This window comes from Sphaeramia orbicularis, chromosome 18 (assembly GCF_902148855.1).
Source record: "Sphaeramia orbicularis chromosome 18, fSphaOr1.1, whole genome shotgun sequence".
In the NCBI taxonomy this organism is placed as follows: Eukaryota; Metazoa; Chordata; class Actinopteri; order Kurtiformes; family Apogonidae; genus Sphaeramia; species Sphaeramia orbicularis.
This window is the reverse complement of record NC_043974.1, coordinates 27,823,756-27,842,744: the sequence shown is the minus strand read 5'-3', so window position 1 is coordinate 27,842,744 and position 18,989 is coordinate 27,823,756. Positions and strand designations below refer to the sequence as shown.

At 35.6% G+C, this 18,989-nt stretch overlaps 1 protein-coding gene across 2 annotated transcripts in view; it reads right to left on the bottom strand.

The window, feature by feature from the left end:
* Positions 1–16,757, bottom strand: part of ccdc149a (coiled-coil domain containing 149a) — a 28,897-nt gene extending 12,140 nt beyond the window's left edge. For both annotated transcript variants that reach the window (XM_030161774.1, XM_030161775.1), the window contains exons 1-8: positions 16,593–16,757; positions 10,640–10,801; positions 10,441–10,479; positions 9,944–10,051; positions 8,384–8,500; positions 6,163–6,335; positions 3,979–4,051; positions 3,759–3,843 (exon numbers count right to left, since the gene is read on the bottom strand). In XM_030161774.1, the coding sequence (XP_030017634.1) occupies positions 3,759–3,843; positions 3,979–4,051; positions 6,163–6,335; positions 8,384–8,500; positions 9,944–10,051; positions 10,441–10,479; positions 10,640–10,801; positions 16,593–16,643 (808 nt within the window). In that variant the 5' untranslated portion in view covers positions 16,644–16,757. The remainder of the gene's footprint in view (positions 1–3,758; positions 3,844–3,978; positions 4,052–6,162; positions 6,336–8,383; positions 8,501–9,943; positions 10,052–10,440; positions 10,480–10,639; positions 10,802–16,592) is intronic.
* Between the last annotated feature and the right edge of the window lie 2,232 nt (positions 16,758–18,989).

Here is an 18,989-nt window from a genome sequence, read left to right as displayed (position 1 = left end):
ACTAATCAGAAACGAAGAGTGAAACAAAACAAAATGAAATGCAGAGTGACTCGAACAGTTCTAAAATACGACAACGGATCGGTAACTGAAGAGAAAAGCTGGAGAAATGACGACCAATGTTAGCAACAAGGTGCAAAGACATTCTGTTAGCATTGAGCTGTTAGCACCATTTCTAATATACTACAGACTTAATTTGAAATTTACAAAATATAATAATATAGTAATATAGACTGTTTAAAAAGTTTGGTTTTTTAAGGGTGGGAGTGGGAAACTGGTCGGCTGGTTCGGTGGTCCGTGAATTTTTTTTTTTTTTTTTTTTTTTTTATGATAAAGTGGTCCTTGGTGTGAAAAAGTTTGAGAACCCCTGACTTCTGATTTAAAGTAAGAGGCACACAAGTTATATAATGATATGAGTTTGCCTAGTTAGATAGGAATTACACAAATGTCAGATATGAGTAGCCTAAGTGACCTGGGTTTGATAGTTACATAAGTGACATGTAATTTTGCCGCTATAATATTTATTCATGTTGCTGCTCCTCTGCGCATTTTATGCATTTGGTTGTGGACTGCTGTACGTAGTCACTGGTTCCTCTGTTATTTGCAATATGTGTAGAGCTAAATGCATGTCAGTTCCAGGTAACTGCTGACACTTAATATAAAGAGTAAATGGAACGGCATAGTTTCTGACTATGCATTATTAGAATACATTATTGGAAGACTGTATATCACACAATAAACCAGTAAGAAAACAGAAACTCTAATTTTTTCAAGACAATTTGGCCTGGGCTTTGTGCATAAAAAACTAAGAAACACATCAACTTAAAGACTGATATAATTAGAAATGAAAAATCGGTTTTATATGAGGCCTGTAAAAGTTCTCTTAACTCCACTATAACTGAAACTGGCCTGTCATCCATTGCAATACATGACCACATTGGTTGTGTGTCACAGGTAGCCTTACATAGTTTCCGAGGCCGGTTGTTCATGGTAACACTGTCATTAGGAGCTGTGATAGGTCTGACCTTCGAGCTCACTTCTAAGTACTTTGCATTGAGGTGATACTGCACCAATAGTCCTTAGTGCAGAAACTGTACAGAACTGTGTTTCCATCTTTAGCACCATCGTATATTTTCTTACATGTAGAGTTTTAATTCATCTATAAAGCAACTGCTGATGGACACATAGGTTAAAGCATCTTACAATACTTCCACATTAACACATTTTCAGTTCAAAACCAAAATGATCTCCATCCAAATAGTGTTTTAGTGATATTTCAGCAAGAATTTGCAAATATTGTAACAGTGTTGAAACATATATGACAAGAATGGCCCCAAAATGCTTGAATAACAGTGAATGTTGTCAGTAGTTGCATGATCAGGGATGGGCAATTTAAGCAGAAATACAAAGCAATAATCACTGGTAATTGGAACAACTATTGGAACATTGTGGAGTAACTATCGTCCACTAATTTATCATCTGATGGTATGGTCATGGGTAAATCATAATCTGATAGTCCTTCATCTGTCTAACACAAAAAATACTTTATGAGTAACTGTTAGTGCACTAAGATGAAACAGCTGTATAGGCTGAAACACTGGACACTGACTGTCTACAGTCTGTGTGACCCTCAACAAATTAAACAAGACTTAAATTCGTCCCCAGTGACATTTTCCGGTTCATCTTTTGTTTTAAACTAAATCTAACAGCTTCTCTCACTAAAAATGGCCTGAGAACCCAGCAAAAGCTCATATCCATTACTTTTACTTTCACCTAGAGCGTTAACCTTTGTGAATTAATTTGGCTGCAGACATACAGTGAATTCAGATGTTTAAGGATATACAGTCACAGAAAAAATGATTAGACCATCAAAAGTCATCAAAAACAATGGTTATGCAATCACATACTAACTCCTGTGTGTATCATGTGACTAAAATAGACAGGAAAAAACCATGGAATGCCTAAAAGCACTGTTTTTGGCAATACAATGCCATAGATATTGATGCAAGAACTTAAGAGACTTTGGTTATTATCAAGAAAACCATGGAAAATGGCTAGATATCAGCTCAGAAATTAAACTCTTATGAGCTATTTTTGTTATCATACTTGTCCAAACAAATGTAACGGTAGTTGTACCAGTCACCAAAATGAACAAGAAATTGAAGAAAACAAGGGTGGTCAAATAATTTTTTCCACAACTGTATGTAAGAAACAACAACATAGCTGCGTGAACTAATCTTTTTATGATATAATAGTATTATATTTAAATATTAAGACCCATCTAGCTGAGGCTGATGTCTTGTTTTCCTCTGCAAAGGGTCACATGAAAGAGGCGTTATCGGTTAATGAATGATATACACTTACAATGTCTTATTTTTTTCCAAAAGTTTCACATTTCAGCAGAGTATCGTTAGTGATTACAAAAGTAAAGTGCCATAGTAGTATGGATAGAGTTGTAAACATACCAAAACTAATGAGCTTTGGAACTAAATGATAGTTTAGTGTGGACTCAGTATGTGTGTAAATGATCAGTTAGCTGATGACATAAACCTGTAAGCAATGTCAACAGCTTTTTTTCTTTAGACTCGACAATTTTTACCTCCATTTTTAACCAAAGAGGTTATGTTTTTGCCAGGGTTTGTTTGTTTGTTTGTCTGTTTGTCTGTCCGTTAGTGTGCAACATAACTCAAAAAGTTATGGACAGATTTTGATGAAATTTTCAGAGTTTGTTGGAAATGGGATAAGGAAGAAATGATTAAATTTTGGTGGTGATCGGGGGTGGGGGGGCCCACGGGGGGGGTGCAGACCAGAAAATTTCATCAAAATCTGTCAATAACTTTTTGAGTTATGTTGCACACTAACGGACAGACAAACAAACAAACAGACAGACAAACAAACCCTGGCAAAAACATAACCTCCTTGGCGTGGGGGGGCCCACGGGGGGGGGCCACTGATCAGCCTTGGCAGAGGTCTGCGCTCTCCGAGTGCTTCTAGTTTTTTTTTTTTTGGGTTGTAGCAGATTTCTGATTTACTTCATAGAGATATGGAACTTTTTCATCTGTTTTCTTTTTTCATCCTTTATCCTGCCCCCCGAAGGGGAGGCAAGGGGTATTGTTTTTGGTTTGGTTTGTATGTTTGTTTGTTTTATTGTTAACACTCTAGCAGCAAAACTATTTGTGGAATTCTTACCAAATTTGGTTTATAAATTTCTAGCAATCCAGAATAGATGTCATTACATTTTGGGAAAAGTAAGTCAAAGTTTCAAATTTTTAGGAATTTTTCAAATCTTTTTTCTTCTCCCATTTACTTACAATGGGCAAAATTTCACATGTCTATAAAAACCATCAATTTTGTTTCTATTTACTTCAAACTTGGTACATATATAGAAGCAGTGAATACGCTGACATCAGCACATGCATAGACATGATGACATCGGCTGGATCGATGCCAAAATAAGCTACAATACGTGCAAGGGGTAGGGTTTGTTGTGCCTGGAACCACTTCTTTTAGTTTGGTTTGATGATGCCATGAGCAATCAACTTACACTGGTTCAATTATTTGATTTCAAAAACTAATTCAAATGCATTTACCAAGTGTAGACACAGCCTTAATATATTTTATGTCTCCTTTTGTTTCACTTGAATTAATCCGAACCATTTGACATGGTTTAGTCAAAATCTTCATGGTTTGGCTCTGGTTTCTCTCTAAGCTGTAGTTTAAAGAGAATTCAAGACGAGCTGAACAGTTTGTGCTTTTCTAACCTTGTTTAGCTGAGAGGACTCCAGTGAGGGGACTGCTGTTTGATTTCCCATATGTGCCAGAGTTTTTCCTCCTTTCCAGTGCTGTCTGTCAGAGGAGAAAACAAAAGGATAAAGCTTACCCAACTGTGTTTGATGAACTGTTTAAGTTAAATTAACCTCTACAACTTTTGACAGACAGATTCTGTGAAACCATATGAATTTCCTCTTTAAACATTCATACCTTGTACTTCATGATGTTTGATTTCAGCAGGTTCACCTCCTCTTGTAGTTGGTTAAAACGTTCATGCAAATATCTGTAACAACAACAGTCAGAGTCAAAGAAATGAAAACTTCCCTGAAAAAAAAAAAAAACAACACATAATAATGAGTCTGATGAGAGAAAAGTGGAAACATTCACAGAGTTTCTGCAGGTTACAATAAGTTCAATTTAAGACTTTTTAGGACCTTTTTAAGAACATTATCAGTGCAATTAGACCTATTTCCTTTCCCTACAAGCAAAAAGGAAAAAAAAAAAAAATAGAGATATGAAAGAGTTGAACTCTGGAAATACTCCAAAAAAATGTGAACATTTTCTTGCTCAAATTCATTATCAATTGGCTTCAACCAGCCACTAAATGCACTGTTCTCCTACTCTTATACAGATGCACATCAGCGCTGATAGAATGTTTTACAGACTAGCTGTACTGGCAGAAGTTAAGGTTAATAGCAGCTGATAGTTAATATTAGGTTTCTCAACTGGAAATACTGATGATAAGGGAGCATAATCCCTCAAAAGATAAAAATAGCTCCCACCTAGACAGTTAGTTTGATGTTCACTGATTTGGATTTAACTCCTTAGACTTGGATGTTACATTCAACAGTTTTACAATGACGTGAAAGATGCTTGACTTCAGAAATGCAGTAAAAATTATATTCCACTGATGATCAACCTCTAGTACTAGTCTGTAGTAGATGAACGTGATGTTAACAGACACAGCTTTATGTTATTACACCTACAAGTACATGTTTTTGTCACAATAGCTGATGTATTCCACTCAGTTTTGATCAATGGGCATAGTTTGCCTCAGTGGTTATTGGTCCTGTGTCGGTTCAATTTGGATGTAGTGTGATTGCTTTCCCAAAAAATACATTTAAGAGTAAGGCAACTTTATAAAACAAACATTAACTTCATAATCTAATCAATCTTTAAGACATTTTAAAGCTTAAAATTCATATTATTAAAGATTACATTTTTAAGAACCCTAGACACTATGATTTACATCAGGGGTGTCAAACTCATTTTAGTTCAGGGGCCACATTCAGCCCATTTATGATCTCAAGTGGGCCAGTGAAGAAAAGTAAAATTTCATTATGAAAATGTTTGTAAGGTTCAAATGGATGACAACGTGAAAGCATCTGCTGAGAAACTACAGATTGGTTCTGATCGGACGTCCCAGAAGGACAATGACCCCAAGCATACCGCCAAGGTAGTGCAGCAGTGGTTCAAGGATATGGCCCAGTCAAAGTCCTGACCTAAATCATATAGAGAATCTGTGGAGGGAGCTGAGGACCAGAGTGATGGGTAGAAGACCACCCAACCAGACCCAGCTGGAGGCTTTGGCTAAGGAAGAGTGGACCAAAATCCCACAGGAGACATAAGAGAGCCAGTGGACACTAACAGGAACCATCATCAAGAACAAAGGTTACTCTACTGACTATTAAGAAAACACACTGGACTTAGTAAACCTAGGGTATGAATAATTTAGAGCATTGGGTTTTTGGGAAATCCATTAAAAAAATGCTCCTGAAATAAAGTATTTCGTCAAGTATCATTTGTTGTTATTACCTCACGTGTGTATCACATAGAAGTCACAAACAAACTTGACAAAACTCAGTCATTTCATCACAAAAAGAAAAAAAAAAAAATCACAAAAAAATGGCAGGGGTATGAATAATTTTGAGGACAACTTTATACACAAAACATTTAGTAACAGGCAGAATATTTGTAAAATTGCACTTATTTCTTTTAAGACATTTCAGGTTGTTCATATTTGTTCAGGATATTCACATTTTTGGTAAAAGGATAGTTTGTAAATGTAAACATTTTCATGTAATTTTACTTTTTTAAAACTAAAACAAAGAGAAAAATTTGCAGTTGTCGTTATTTCTTGGTTATTATGATAGTACTTTACTGTGCTGACTGGTCCACTTTAGATCATATTGGTCTATATGTGGAACCTGAACTAAAATGACTTTGACACCACTGACTCTTAATACCGTCAGTGAAATTTTTGCATTTCACACATTCATCCCACAGGCCGGATCAGACTCTTTGGTGGTTTTGACACCTGTGATTTACATCATTTACAAATCCTGTTCTGTGGTTCAGGTTTAACACATAGTGAGTCCCATCTTTGCCACTTGCCTGTTCTCCATGCAGAGGGCGTCCACATCAATGATGCGTGCCTCATGGTTGCCCAAGATGTGGTTAAGCTCCACGTTGAGGCGGTTCGCTTTCTCCCTGAACACAGTGCGCTCCGCCTTCACGTCCTGCAGTTCGTCTGTCAGAGCCTTCACGTTGTGCTCCATCTCCTCCATCTAAGAAAAACCAGGCAACCGGGCAAAAAGTGTTTGTAAGGGAAGCTGCTAAAAGGTTTAAGTGACAGAGACATTTTAAAGCTTTGTTTACTCAGAGTATGCTGAGAGTGCATAAAGTGTTTTTTAACATTCAGCAATTTAGGAGCTCCCTACTGTGCAAGCTTAGTCTACTGTTTTCAAAAGGAGTTAGATGATGGGAGTTAAGTGCCTTTTATAAAAACATAATTGCAGGTTTTATGTAATATGGCATGACATCACTACTGTTCAATAGACAGCAATCCCATTGGACCTTAACCCTTTCATGTATGAATTATGAGAACCTTAATCAAGATTTTTTCCCAGAGTGTTTTTATTCCTCTTTAGGCACGAAAAAAACAATGTGATTGAAATTTTTTTTATGAACCTATTTTTCATGGAGTTACAAAAATGTCCACTTAGCTGGACACCATTTAATTAATTTAATTTTTGAAGCAAAGAAACATGTATTTACTGATATACTGTGTGAAAACTATGAAATATAAAACATTTTTAAGGCCGCTGATCTGATGTTTTCTCACATTTTACGCTAGTTATAATTCATTCAAATAATATGAAAAAAAAAAAACTTTTTGTTAAAAAAAAAACCCTGTTAATTACAGTCTAATAACAATTAGCAATTGATTTATACCCAAATATAATAGTGCAGATCAGGTTTATCAAGAACAGGAAAGTTACAGTAATGGTCTGAATATCAGTGTATGGGATGATGCATAACATATGGAACTAAAACAACAAAACCTGTGAATATACAAGAGAACAGCTGTAGAATAATAGTCCACTGTAGCGACCACCATGCATGAAAGGGTTAAATTGGAAAAATGCATTAAAATCAATGGCAAAAGAAAAGTTATTTATTTTATTCAGTTTGCACTATGCCAGCAGTTACACATATGATGTTTGTCTATAAAGAAAAAAAAAGATAATTTTATACCTTAAAAAGGCCACAATTTGAGATTAAACTGAACTATCACACAAAAAGATTACACACCAGACAGTCACGGAGGCAGCATCTAAATAACGGTCTCCCTTCATGATCATTTGAGTGTCACTAAAGATGTCTCTGCAGCTTCAATATGACTGGACTGTAGTTAATTATGCCTCTTAAAGGAGTGATATTTTGCTTTTTTAAAAAAATGGAATTAAGCATTTTAAAACATTTCCCTGTGGTCTACATAAACTGTAAATGCTATACTTAGGTCTGAATTCTCCATTAATTCAACTCCACAGGTCCGTCTGAAACTCTATTTCTGAGTAATGACACCAGAAAGGTTGTTTAGAGCACTGGGGCTTTAAATGCAAACATGCCACTTCAAGCCCCACCCCCTCCAGGTTGTTGGCTGTGCTGCTCTGTCTGAACATTTTAGGTAATCGACTTGAAGTTTGGACATATTTTCAGTTTTGAGTACAACTGCTGCTGATGACAAACAATTATAGCGTACTCGGAGAAACGTTCGTCGGAGGTCTTGACCTTATATGTGCAAATGTCATGACGTAACTAGGAATTAAAACGGGTTGTAGAAATCCACTCGATTTTTGCCAAAATTAATATAAAGATAGCTTTGCAGCACCTGGAGGGTTCAAATTCAAACTTTTTGAACTATTAGTGTCCCCAAAAACACAAATAAATGTACCAAACACTAATAAAAGTGGGTTTAGCAAAATATGACCCTTTTAACACTTTTTTCCCTTGCTCTCAAAGATTAAGGTAAAATGTGCCAAGACCGCAACTATTTTGGTGTTGGTGACATTTATCACATGTGACAAGATATGACGTCTACTGAACTGTTTCACATAAATGTAGATGTTTCTTTCCCATCTTTGCTACAAACCGTGACTTTTTTGGCTCTTAAACTGACAAACATCATATATTTAAACGGTGATACCATTAAAATAGGATTAAAAGATTATTTCTCTCTTGCCATGGACTGTGTTGATATTTTTTAATTTCCCCAAAACTAGGTCCCACTCTTTATTGGATCATATTTCTTTGAATATGTAAACGTATCAACCTGTAGCCCTGCCCTCTCCAGCTGGTGAACCAAATCTTCACGTTCATGGGCAGGGAAGTGACGTGCCCCCACCTCCTCATCCCCTAGCCTCTGGCGAGTAATAGTCATCCTCAGGAGCTGTTCAAAATACATGTTAAACGCACTGAGATGAGGAAATAGGCAAGGCAGATGTGTTTGTATAGCACAATTCATACACAGGGCAATTCACAGCACTTTACACAAATGGAAAAGAGACAAGTTCAACGCACACAATTACAATTCAAATATAATCAATAAAACATAAATAACAATCAATTAAAATAAAGTATAAGAGAATGGATAGAACCCTTTCAGTTATTCTATGCAGAGCTGAACAGAGCCTTTTTCAGCCTGGACTTCAACATTGTCAGAGTAGAGTTCTGTCTTACATCATCAGGAAGACTGTTCCAGAATTTAGCTGCATGGAACTGAAACGCAGCTTCACCCTGTTTAGTCCTGACTCTGGACTCTTTGGTGCTAGACCATGGAGAGACTTATACACGAGCAGAGCTGTTTTAAAGTCTATTTTCTTCGACTCTGTATATTAGAGATAAATGGAGTAAAGAACTGTTGGTCGAATTAAATGATGACACACAGTATGAAATATATGAAACACAAGTGACAACATCTAATTCTAAAAAATTGGAAAATCTTTTGTTGGAAAAACATAATGAGATTTTTACCTCGGCCAAGGAGGTTATGTTTACATCTGGGTTTGTCTGTTTATTTGTTTGTCTGTTAGCAAGATAACTCAAAAAGTTATGGAAGGGTTTTGATGAAATTTTCAGGAAATGTTGATAGTGGCACAAGGAACAAGTGATTAAATTTTGGTGGTGAATGGGGGGGGTCTGCGCTCTCTGAATACTTTTCTAGTTTATAACAGAAAAAATCCAAAAGGCTTCACTATCATTACATCAGCCTTGTTGGTGGTTGTGCGGTGAGCAGGATGTGGGTCATGCACATGTTTTTTGGCAGTACACAAAATTATCCCAATATTAGAATAATATCAGCGAAGAATTTGGAAAAATATTGGGATACGAACTACCAAGGACATGTTCTGTGCTATATTTGGGTCATTTAACAGGAAAAGATATACCAAGTAAGGATAAATATTTGATTAAAATCCTCTTAGTAACGTCTGAAAAAGCCATGGCACGTAAATGGTGTAAAGAGGTCCCCCCTATCCTAAATAATTAAAGAGACATTGTGGAAGAAATTCACAACATGGAGAGACTTACTTATATCATAAGACTACAGCAAGCAACATGCGAAGATCGATGGAAAAAGTGGACAATATACAGGACGACAACTGACATGACGTTCTAAATGTTTGTGTTGTAAAATCTCAAAAAGGAAACAATAAAATATAATAATAAAAAAAAAAAAGTCTATTCTCTGAGTGACAGGAAGCCAGCGCAGACACCTGAGCACAGGACTAATATGGTTGTACTTCCTGGTTCTAGTCACATCCATTGACAGTAATCTATGTGCACTTTGCTTGTTTGTTTGTTTGTATACTTGTGTTGCTACAGGTGACCTCACCTTGTTGTCCCCCTGCGCTTCTGAAAGCCTCTGAGTCAGCTCTTTCACCTCCTCTGAGAGCTTTTTAGTTTTTTCCCTTGAGTCCCTCAACAGTTGTGCCAAGTTCACCTGAGGGGAAAAGCAAAACATGAATGGACAGAGCAGAAAGGAACATGAGAAAACAGTAATCCAAGGACAGTCAACAGTACATACAATGATATACATTTATTTACTCTACATCTTCTTTCTTCTGAAACCCCAAAAATAAAATAGAATAAACAGGAACAACCTTGAGAAAAGATTTTGTAAGACTTGCATTATCTACTACGTTAGCCACTCAGGGCTGAAGAGATTTCCACATAAAAAAAAAAGACGACAATTATTATTCCATGGACGACTTGACAAACAAAAATGAGAGACAATAAAAACAAACTGAAAACATAAATATAAATTCCAGACATTGACAATTCACAAATATTACATGCTGATAAAAGTCTGCTTTATAAGGAACAACTTACTTGATTGCGTTTTTCTGGTGGCAGAGACGGGTCACCATCCTAAAATAAGAGTGAGATGACATTAAAAGTATGTTTTTTACACTGTTAAACATTTGAATTTTACTGACAAACCATCAGGTGCTTTCGAACAAATTCCATATCAGATCGATGATCCTATATCAATATAATAATAAATAAAGACATCACACACTCCACTCACTATGAGCTCTCTGTACTTCTTCTTGAGTCCCTGGTGGCGCTCTCTCAGCTGATTGGCCATCAGTTTATACTGGTCTCTTTCCTGTTGACACGTATCCAGCTCCTTGGACAGAATGAGCAGGGCCTCTTTCTTACTCTCTAGTTTGCGCTTACACACCAGGAACTAAGACAAAACAAACAAGGAGAAAACAGACAGCCGTGGTATGGTTATGAAGTGGAAACATTAAGTGTACACAGTGTTGCGGAGTAACCAAACACCTGTGGCACATGTCATATATTCCGAATATTAAAAATGAATAACTGTGTGTAAACTACAATTGAATTAGAAATCCTTCTGTGAGCATAGAAAGTACTTCACAATTAACCTCCATTGTAAATGCAAAACAAAATTATATTTTATAACACAAACATTTGACTTTCAGAGTGCAACTTTTTCTGTCTGTGTATATGTCACCATTATATATTAACCCATAAAGACCCAGAGCAACTTTTGTGGCCGTTCCCAAATGAATCTTTCTCTGTACTGAACCTTTCTTAAGTGATTTATCACCATTTATTGTAATATTATCCACTGTATTGTGGCATTTTTCCTGTATTTAATTCACTGATCATGTAAATGTTCATTAAAGCTCAGATTAAAATTGAGGGTTATTATATCAGAAACAGACAAACTGAAGAAAAAGTGACTTTTTCTGTAAAGTATATCACTAACTGAACATAAAAAAAGCGTCTCCATCCACTGTCATTGATCCAACTCCATGGATTTTACTGGTGAATCAATGTTGCAGAAGATGATGGTGTTTCCACGTTCACTACGGAGCCTCTGAAAGTCCAAATGGGTCATATCTGATGACCATGAAAAGATGAAAAACTGCATTTTACACCAATTATTTACATGTACTGATAGAATTAGTGGATCAACAGGAAATAAGCATTTTACATGATTAGATACTTTTGGTCGCCAGTGGATGTTTGGGTCTTTATGGGTTAAGTTTGCATGTTCCCATAGTTCGTGCTTTCACGCCATACTTTATCTCCAAGAGCTTGACCTGAATCAGTAAAATGGAACTGAATGGCAGCACAGTTATTATGGTTGTTACAGCAATGCTATGGTACCCTGATGAACTTCATTTGAGCCACATTCACCGAAAAACATTCGCAACAACAAGGCTTGATTGAGCCATTCATTCTGCAGGTTACTCATACCCTTCTGTTCATGGGAGCTCCACTCTAAAGCTACAGAAAAACAGGGATGTGCCAAGCAACCCAAAGTAAAAATGAAAACTGAACTTTCAGTAGGGAAGAATGATTTATTTGAGCTGTTGAAAGACTATTTGATCTCCTTGTGTCCTGATGCTCCATAACTGGGTCACACCTTGTACAAATAACAATGACACAATCAACGGGTGTGATGTATAAGAATTTAATGCAACAGGGACACACGATACTTCAAAATAAATAAACTTTGTTGTTTTAATGTTTGGTTTTTATAAGATGGGTATTGTGGTACTTAAAGAAATTATTTCTATGGTCTGCGTTATTCATTCTGAAATTTAAAAAGGTATCATTCACTGATTCATCATAAGCTGCTAGTTTACAACACAGAAAAGCTGCACCGTGGTGGCCTTATAATACAAAACAAAACACTTATTTGACAGTGTGAATCTCATTTTCTTTAAATATAACATGAAAGTTATATTTTTATTATCTGGGAATTTGTAGGGTGGGGGAGGGATGGGGGTGGGCACTGTATTTATGTTATGTAGAAAATCCAAAAGCATTGTTTTTTTTTCTTGTATGACTGTCACTTTATTTATTTATTTTATTTTTTACCTTGATTCCAATAAAAAGAATGTTGAAAAAAAAGGACATGAAAGTACAGGAAATTTACATATTAATGTTCTTCTTTATCTTTTTTCACCTATTTCATGCTGTGGAGTAAACACAGGGCAAGCTTTATTTGAAAATGATTAGTTACAGGGACAAAAAAAAATGAAAAATGTATAAAAATAAAGTATGGAACTGCAAAATAACTTAGTTCCTATTTTCATCTTTCACTTTTACTTGATGCTGTGGAAAATATAAGATGAAGAAAATCTATCTTCATCTTCATTGTGAAGTCTAAAATGTATAATTCCAAAGTTTAAGATGTTTTTGTCAGTTTTAGTATTTCCTTAATACTGGCTAAAGTTTGTATGCTTGACTTGACATTTCTAAATGTCATTAATCTGTGTCATTTCCATAATAACCAAGCAAGTAGACTCAAATCTCAATCACAGTATGTCCTAGGATGCAATAATGCCCAAATGTGACTTTTTCACTAGATCGTGCAGCCCTACTTAATGTAATTAATTCTACAGGCCTTGTCCTCAAATTACTTGACTGTGCAAAAGATAAACCAATACAAGTTCCGTAGTGGTGGAAAAACACACACTGCAGCCGAGTATTTGAAGTGTAGATAAAGCACAGCAGAAGGGGTAAAGTAAACTGTGACAACCGTCAGACCAGGTCCTAATCAAATCAAACAGTCATCTGCTATCATGGAGCTGTATGTAGAATGCTGGAGTAGTTTGGAGTAAAACATATATTATAAGTTATTTCAGTGATATCAGTAGGTCACAAACTTGGATCGCTGCATGCAAACTTGATATTTTTTCTAGATGCTGTTCATGAAAATACTAACCCTCCATTGACTTGATTAAATTTGTCACTGATGTGTTTTAGTTCTTTCAAATTTGATGCTTGAGAATATATTTCAGTGACACATATAGTGCTAAATGCATTAAAATTTGGCCCATATTACAGTTTCCCCTTTAACCCATAAAGACCTAAACATCCATCACCTACCAAAAGCATAAACTGATCTAAACTGTTTAACACCTGTTGATCCACTAATTCTACAAATACATGTAAATAATTGGTGTAAAATGCAGTTTGTCATCTTTTCATGGTCATCAGATACGACCCATTTGGATGTTCAGATGCTCCGTAGTGAACGTGGAAACACTGTTATCTTCTAAAACAATGATAAATAAAACAATTGATCATTGTTTTATTTTGACAATAAAACAGTGACTCACCAGTAAAACCCATGGAGTTGGATCAATGACAGTGGATGGAAATGCTTGGTTTATGTTCAGGTAATAATATACTTTACTGAAAAAGTAACGTTTTCTTCAGTTTTCTCTGTTTCTGGTGTAATAACCCTCAACTTTAATCTGAGCTTTTATGAACATCTTCATGATCAGTGAATTAATCCTATAACACCAAACGGATCATATTTGATACATGAATTTTGAAGCCTCCTACATGATCAGTGTGATTTTTTTTTTTCTTGAAAAACTTGATGTATACAATTAGATACATGAAATACACGGATAATCCACCAGGGGAGATGAATTCGTTCACCAGAAGCCTTTCCAGTGACACTACAAGATTGTCAGGAGAAATTTCACATTTATTGTTGTAAATACTCAGCGAAAAAAAAACATGCGCTACTGCATTCTATAATACTTTCAAACAATACATTCTCTCAATTACATACTCTGAAAAGCGAAAGACAATCAAAACTGTTGAAATCTGTACTTCTCTTGATATATCATCTGAACCTTGACACCCCTAGTATAAGTTGCCAGTTTTTTCTCTTTTTCTTGTCTTTCCTATCTCTTTTTCTTCTCTCCTTTCTTTCCTTACTTTATGTATATGATTATAATTGAGCATTTAGCCTATATTTGTAATGTAAACTGTGCTGTTCTAAATAAAGCATATTAAAAATTTAAAAAAAAATACAAGATTGTCAGGAGGCAGAACTTTGTCTATTTTGAAAAGGATTTACCAATTTTTTAGCAATGTTTGTGTTATATTATGTTTCTGTTTCTTAAAAAATAATAATGTTTGATCATTAAGACCCAATGTATCAAATATGATACAAAATTGACCACTCATACATGGAAATTGATATTTGAAAAACATTCTTGGGGTTGTTCAGAAGGACAAATAAAGGCTCCAGTTTCAAAGAACTGAGATTTTCTGTCAACAATTTAATGGTTCAGGCTTTACAGGGTTAAATATAGAAAAGTACCTGATTTATACTGAGAAAATGCAAAATATAGAGGATACTATTTGTAGGAGCTATTTGTCTAATTTTTTTTCAAAGTTAATTTATTTTTTTGTTGACTAATTTATTATTTTTTGCTAATTGTTTATTTTTGTTTACTTTTTGTTTGTTTAATATTTAGAATATATTTTTGGATTTTTCATGGTTATTGCTTTCATTCTTTAGTATTTAGCACCGTATTGTTTTGTGTTTTCCTATTGGTTTAGACCGTGGGCACCTGGGCATAGACAGGCAGCACTAAGGACCTGGGTGGGCTTATGGTTTTTTACCAGACAGTCATTCACACAGACAGACAGACAGACAATCTGTCAGACAGGACGAGCAGGAGAGAAAGCACAAAAGGCCTTGGTTGTTGTTTGCCTGCAAGAATCCTTAAAATAAACCACTTGAAATAGATCTATGGTATGGACATTGTATTGTTGACTGCATAAACCACAAACCCTTGGTGCATCCAGTGGTCATTTGAATTATGTTAAAGTCTTCAGTTCAGCCACTTTTAAGTTGATTTAATTTTGATGACAAATAGCCGCTCCAATATTATAATAAATGATGATAAATCTCCTAAGAAAGGTTGAATATAGAGAACATTTATGGAAGTAAATCTGTCTCATCGGATTTTGAATTATAAAAGCCAATGAATTTCTAGCACTGAATTTTTTTGCACTGAAATTAAGTATCTGAATTTTTTCAGCGTCATTTGACCAACCTAACGTAACTTGATTGGCTGGCTGTTGGTTTGACTTGAGGTGGAATTGACTGCTTAGTGGGTTGTCCAATAACCGAAGGGTTGGTGGTTCGAATCCCACTCAGTCCATGTGCTGTTGTGTCCCTGGCCAAGACACGTCAGCCTCCTTGCCTCCAGTGCTGCTACTCACACTGGTGAATGAATGCGTATGAATGTTCGGTGGTGGTTGGAGGGGCCGTAGGCATGAATTGGCAGCCATGCTTCTGTCAGTCTGCCCCAGGGCAGCTGTGGCTACAAATGTAGTTTACCACCACCAGAGGGAGAATGTGAGAGCGAATGAATAATGGATCCTCTGTATGTGATTTGAGTATGCGTTCATAGAAAAGCGCTATATAAATCTAATCCATTATGACTGCTTATCCTTGGTGTCCTGAACGTGTGATCTGAATTTTTTGCATCTGAATTTTTTTTTTTTTGCATCTGAATTTCTTTCTTCTGAATATTTTGCATCTGAAATTCTTGCTTTTGAATTTTTTGCATCTGAAATTTTTGCATCTGAAGTTTTTGCATCGGAATTTTTGCATCGGAATTTTTTTATTCTAAATTTATGAACATTGTAAAATTGAGAAACAAAAAATTCAGATACTTAATTTCAGTGCAAAGAAAATTTAGTGCAAGAAATTCAACAGCTTTTATAATTCAAAATCTGATGAGACATATTTACTTCCATAAAAAAACCATTTGGGAACTGACACAAAAGTAGCACTGAGTCTTTCTGGGTTAAAAAAACACAGATATTAGAGACAAAGGCATTATGGAGATGTGAAATAAATGAAATACATGCATTTAGGTGATATTTCCCAGTGAATGCAGCCCCACAGGTGGGTGTGTGTGTTTAAGAGGGGGCAGGTGTTTCAGTCCAACACCAGGGGCTTGGATCTGGATGCTTCGGCCTAACAGAACTGTATGCTAGCTTATCACATTACTGACGAGTCTATGGAACCAAAAGCTAAAAGCCAGGTAGTTAAATGTGTGTCAGAGGCATTCCCTCTTATGCTAATACAGCCGGAGCTTGTTCCATATGGAGCGGACAGCATCTGTAAACGGAGCCGCTTTAGCCGCTCCACTACCCGTTATACGCCGTCCACTTACCTCGCTGACCAGTCCCTGCCAGTCACTTTCACTCCTTTTGGAAGACTGCATTATCCGGAATATTAAACGAAATGTCAGGAGGAATGGGATAGTGTCCGCTTCTGCTCCCCTGGCAGACCTGCCTCTCCTCTGTTTACCCTGCAACGTCACTTCTGTTCATGGGCTCTGCCGTCAAGTCTGCCGGAATGACATGAAACGGAACTTCCGGTTTGAAAAAGGTTTAAAAAAAAAAAAAAAAAAAAAAAAAAGCTACCGATGAAGTTATGATCAATTTTCACTTTATCTCTGATTTGGTGGGTAATTAATTTGGTCTGTTATGAAGGAAAAACCTATGAATTAAACAAAACAACTCAAACATTAGGTTAATTACATATAACAGTTCTATAATTGAAAGTAGCATTAGCATTAGCAGTATTATTAAATCTGGAAGATGATTAATGCTAATATAATTTGACGATAGCTAGCTAGATAGATAGAAAGGTTATAATAGTTTTGGATTTTTCATTATAGTTTAGTTTTATTGAGTTTTGACTTTTTTTCCCCCTCTAATTCAGTTAGTTTTAATTAATTTTTAGCGCAGGTTTGCTAGTTTTTATTAGTTTTCGTTATTTTCTAAATGCTTAATTTTTGTATAGTTTCTTTATATCTTTTATCTTCTTCACCGTCGAAGTCAAATCAATCCCAGACAGGACTCTGCTGCTTTCTCCCAGCTTTAGTCTCCATGTTTCCAGGTAGAGTGGGGACCAGAAGACACCAAAACGACAAACAAAGGGAATTTTATCCAGAATTTTTGTACGTTTTAGTTTGTTTTGTAAACACACAATACAGTTTCAGTTGGTTATCGTTATTTTTTTTTTCTTTTAATTAGTCTTTATTTATTTCAGTTAACAAAAATGTTTTTACAATTCTAGTTTTCATCATTTCGTTAGTTTTCCTTAACGATAATAACCTTGAGATAGATAGATAGATAGATAGATAGATAGATAGATAGATAGATAGATAGATAGATAGATAGATAGATAAAGTACTTTTTACATCTTTTCACCTGTCATTTTCCTTCAATCTCCACATACACTTTTATTTTATTTGCAGACTCGAAGTCCAAAAGTAGACAACACACACACACACAAGCCACAGAGATAAAAATCACAGCTATACAATGTCAGTCAGTGGTCAGCAATTAAAATATATAGTTGTTTGTGCCAGTATTTCCAAAAGATGGAGGTGTACCTTGTGTCACTCAGATCAGTCAGTCAGAGACATTATGATTCCATTCCCAGATCCCTTGAGCCTGCACATGAACTTATAAATAAAATTCCTCAGCAAAGCATGAAAAGTAGGAACATTTCATGTCACAAAAAGATAACTTGCACTTTCCCACCTTGGATATTTCAACAATATTGTACGAGTATCATTATATGCAACCTTAATCTTATTCAGTTTTGCTTTACTGTAGCTACATCATAGCTGAGCTGTATAAAGTGGGGTACAGTATGCTCTAAAGAGTACTATTTTGACCCCAACAGAACACATGAAATTTACATGCAAGCACATTTGCTTCGGCATATAGCTTACAGCACTGACGTTGCACATCATCATTATCACAGAGATCACTCCGAATGATACGCATCAGATATTTAACTTTGGTCACAACATCCACATTTACTTACAACATTAAACAAAATACAAACTGGACAAAATTATTTCCTGAAAACTATCTCTATTCGTTATGATGGAGCAAAAAGCCATAACCAGAGGTGACACCTTTGCTGCTGAAACTTATCTGTTCACCAAAGATGAAAGTCTTGTAAATTATTGCTTGAACAATTACGACATATGCAGCTGCTTTTTTTTTTTTTTATTCACGAAATGTACAGAACAAATTGGCACATTTAAACAGAGTGTGAAATGTAGTGTACAACAAGGCACAATAACTTTTTTTAATATAAGATCTTTAAAAACTGAGTTTACAAAGTGCCTTTGCCAGACAAAGCAGAAGGGCGCAACAGCAGAATACAATTGAAGACAAAGAAAAAAACAAGATGCGAGCAAAGACACTAAAACATAAAAAACAACACAACACAATAAAAGGGATATGTACAGCAAACTTGGACAACATAACACTCCGAATAATTTAAATGTATCGAAGTAGAAAGGGCAGAGATTACATAACATGATCAAATCAATGCAAAAATGAAGCAATGGAATAAAACAACATCATATATGTCAGTATAAATGAATATCCAAAACAGGGTAAAATTAAATATTCAAACATTAAAAAGAGACATCACATAAAGGCAAGTCTATAAAAATATATTTTACAAAGTGATTGAAAAGATGTCACTGATTCTGTAAGCCTCATCTCCTCAGGCAGGCTGTTCCAAAGTCGAGGGGCCC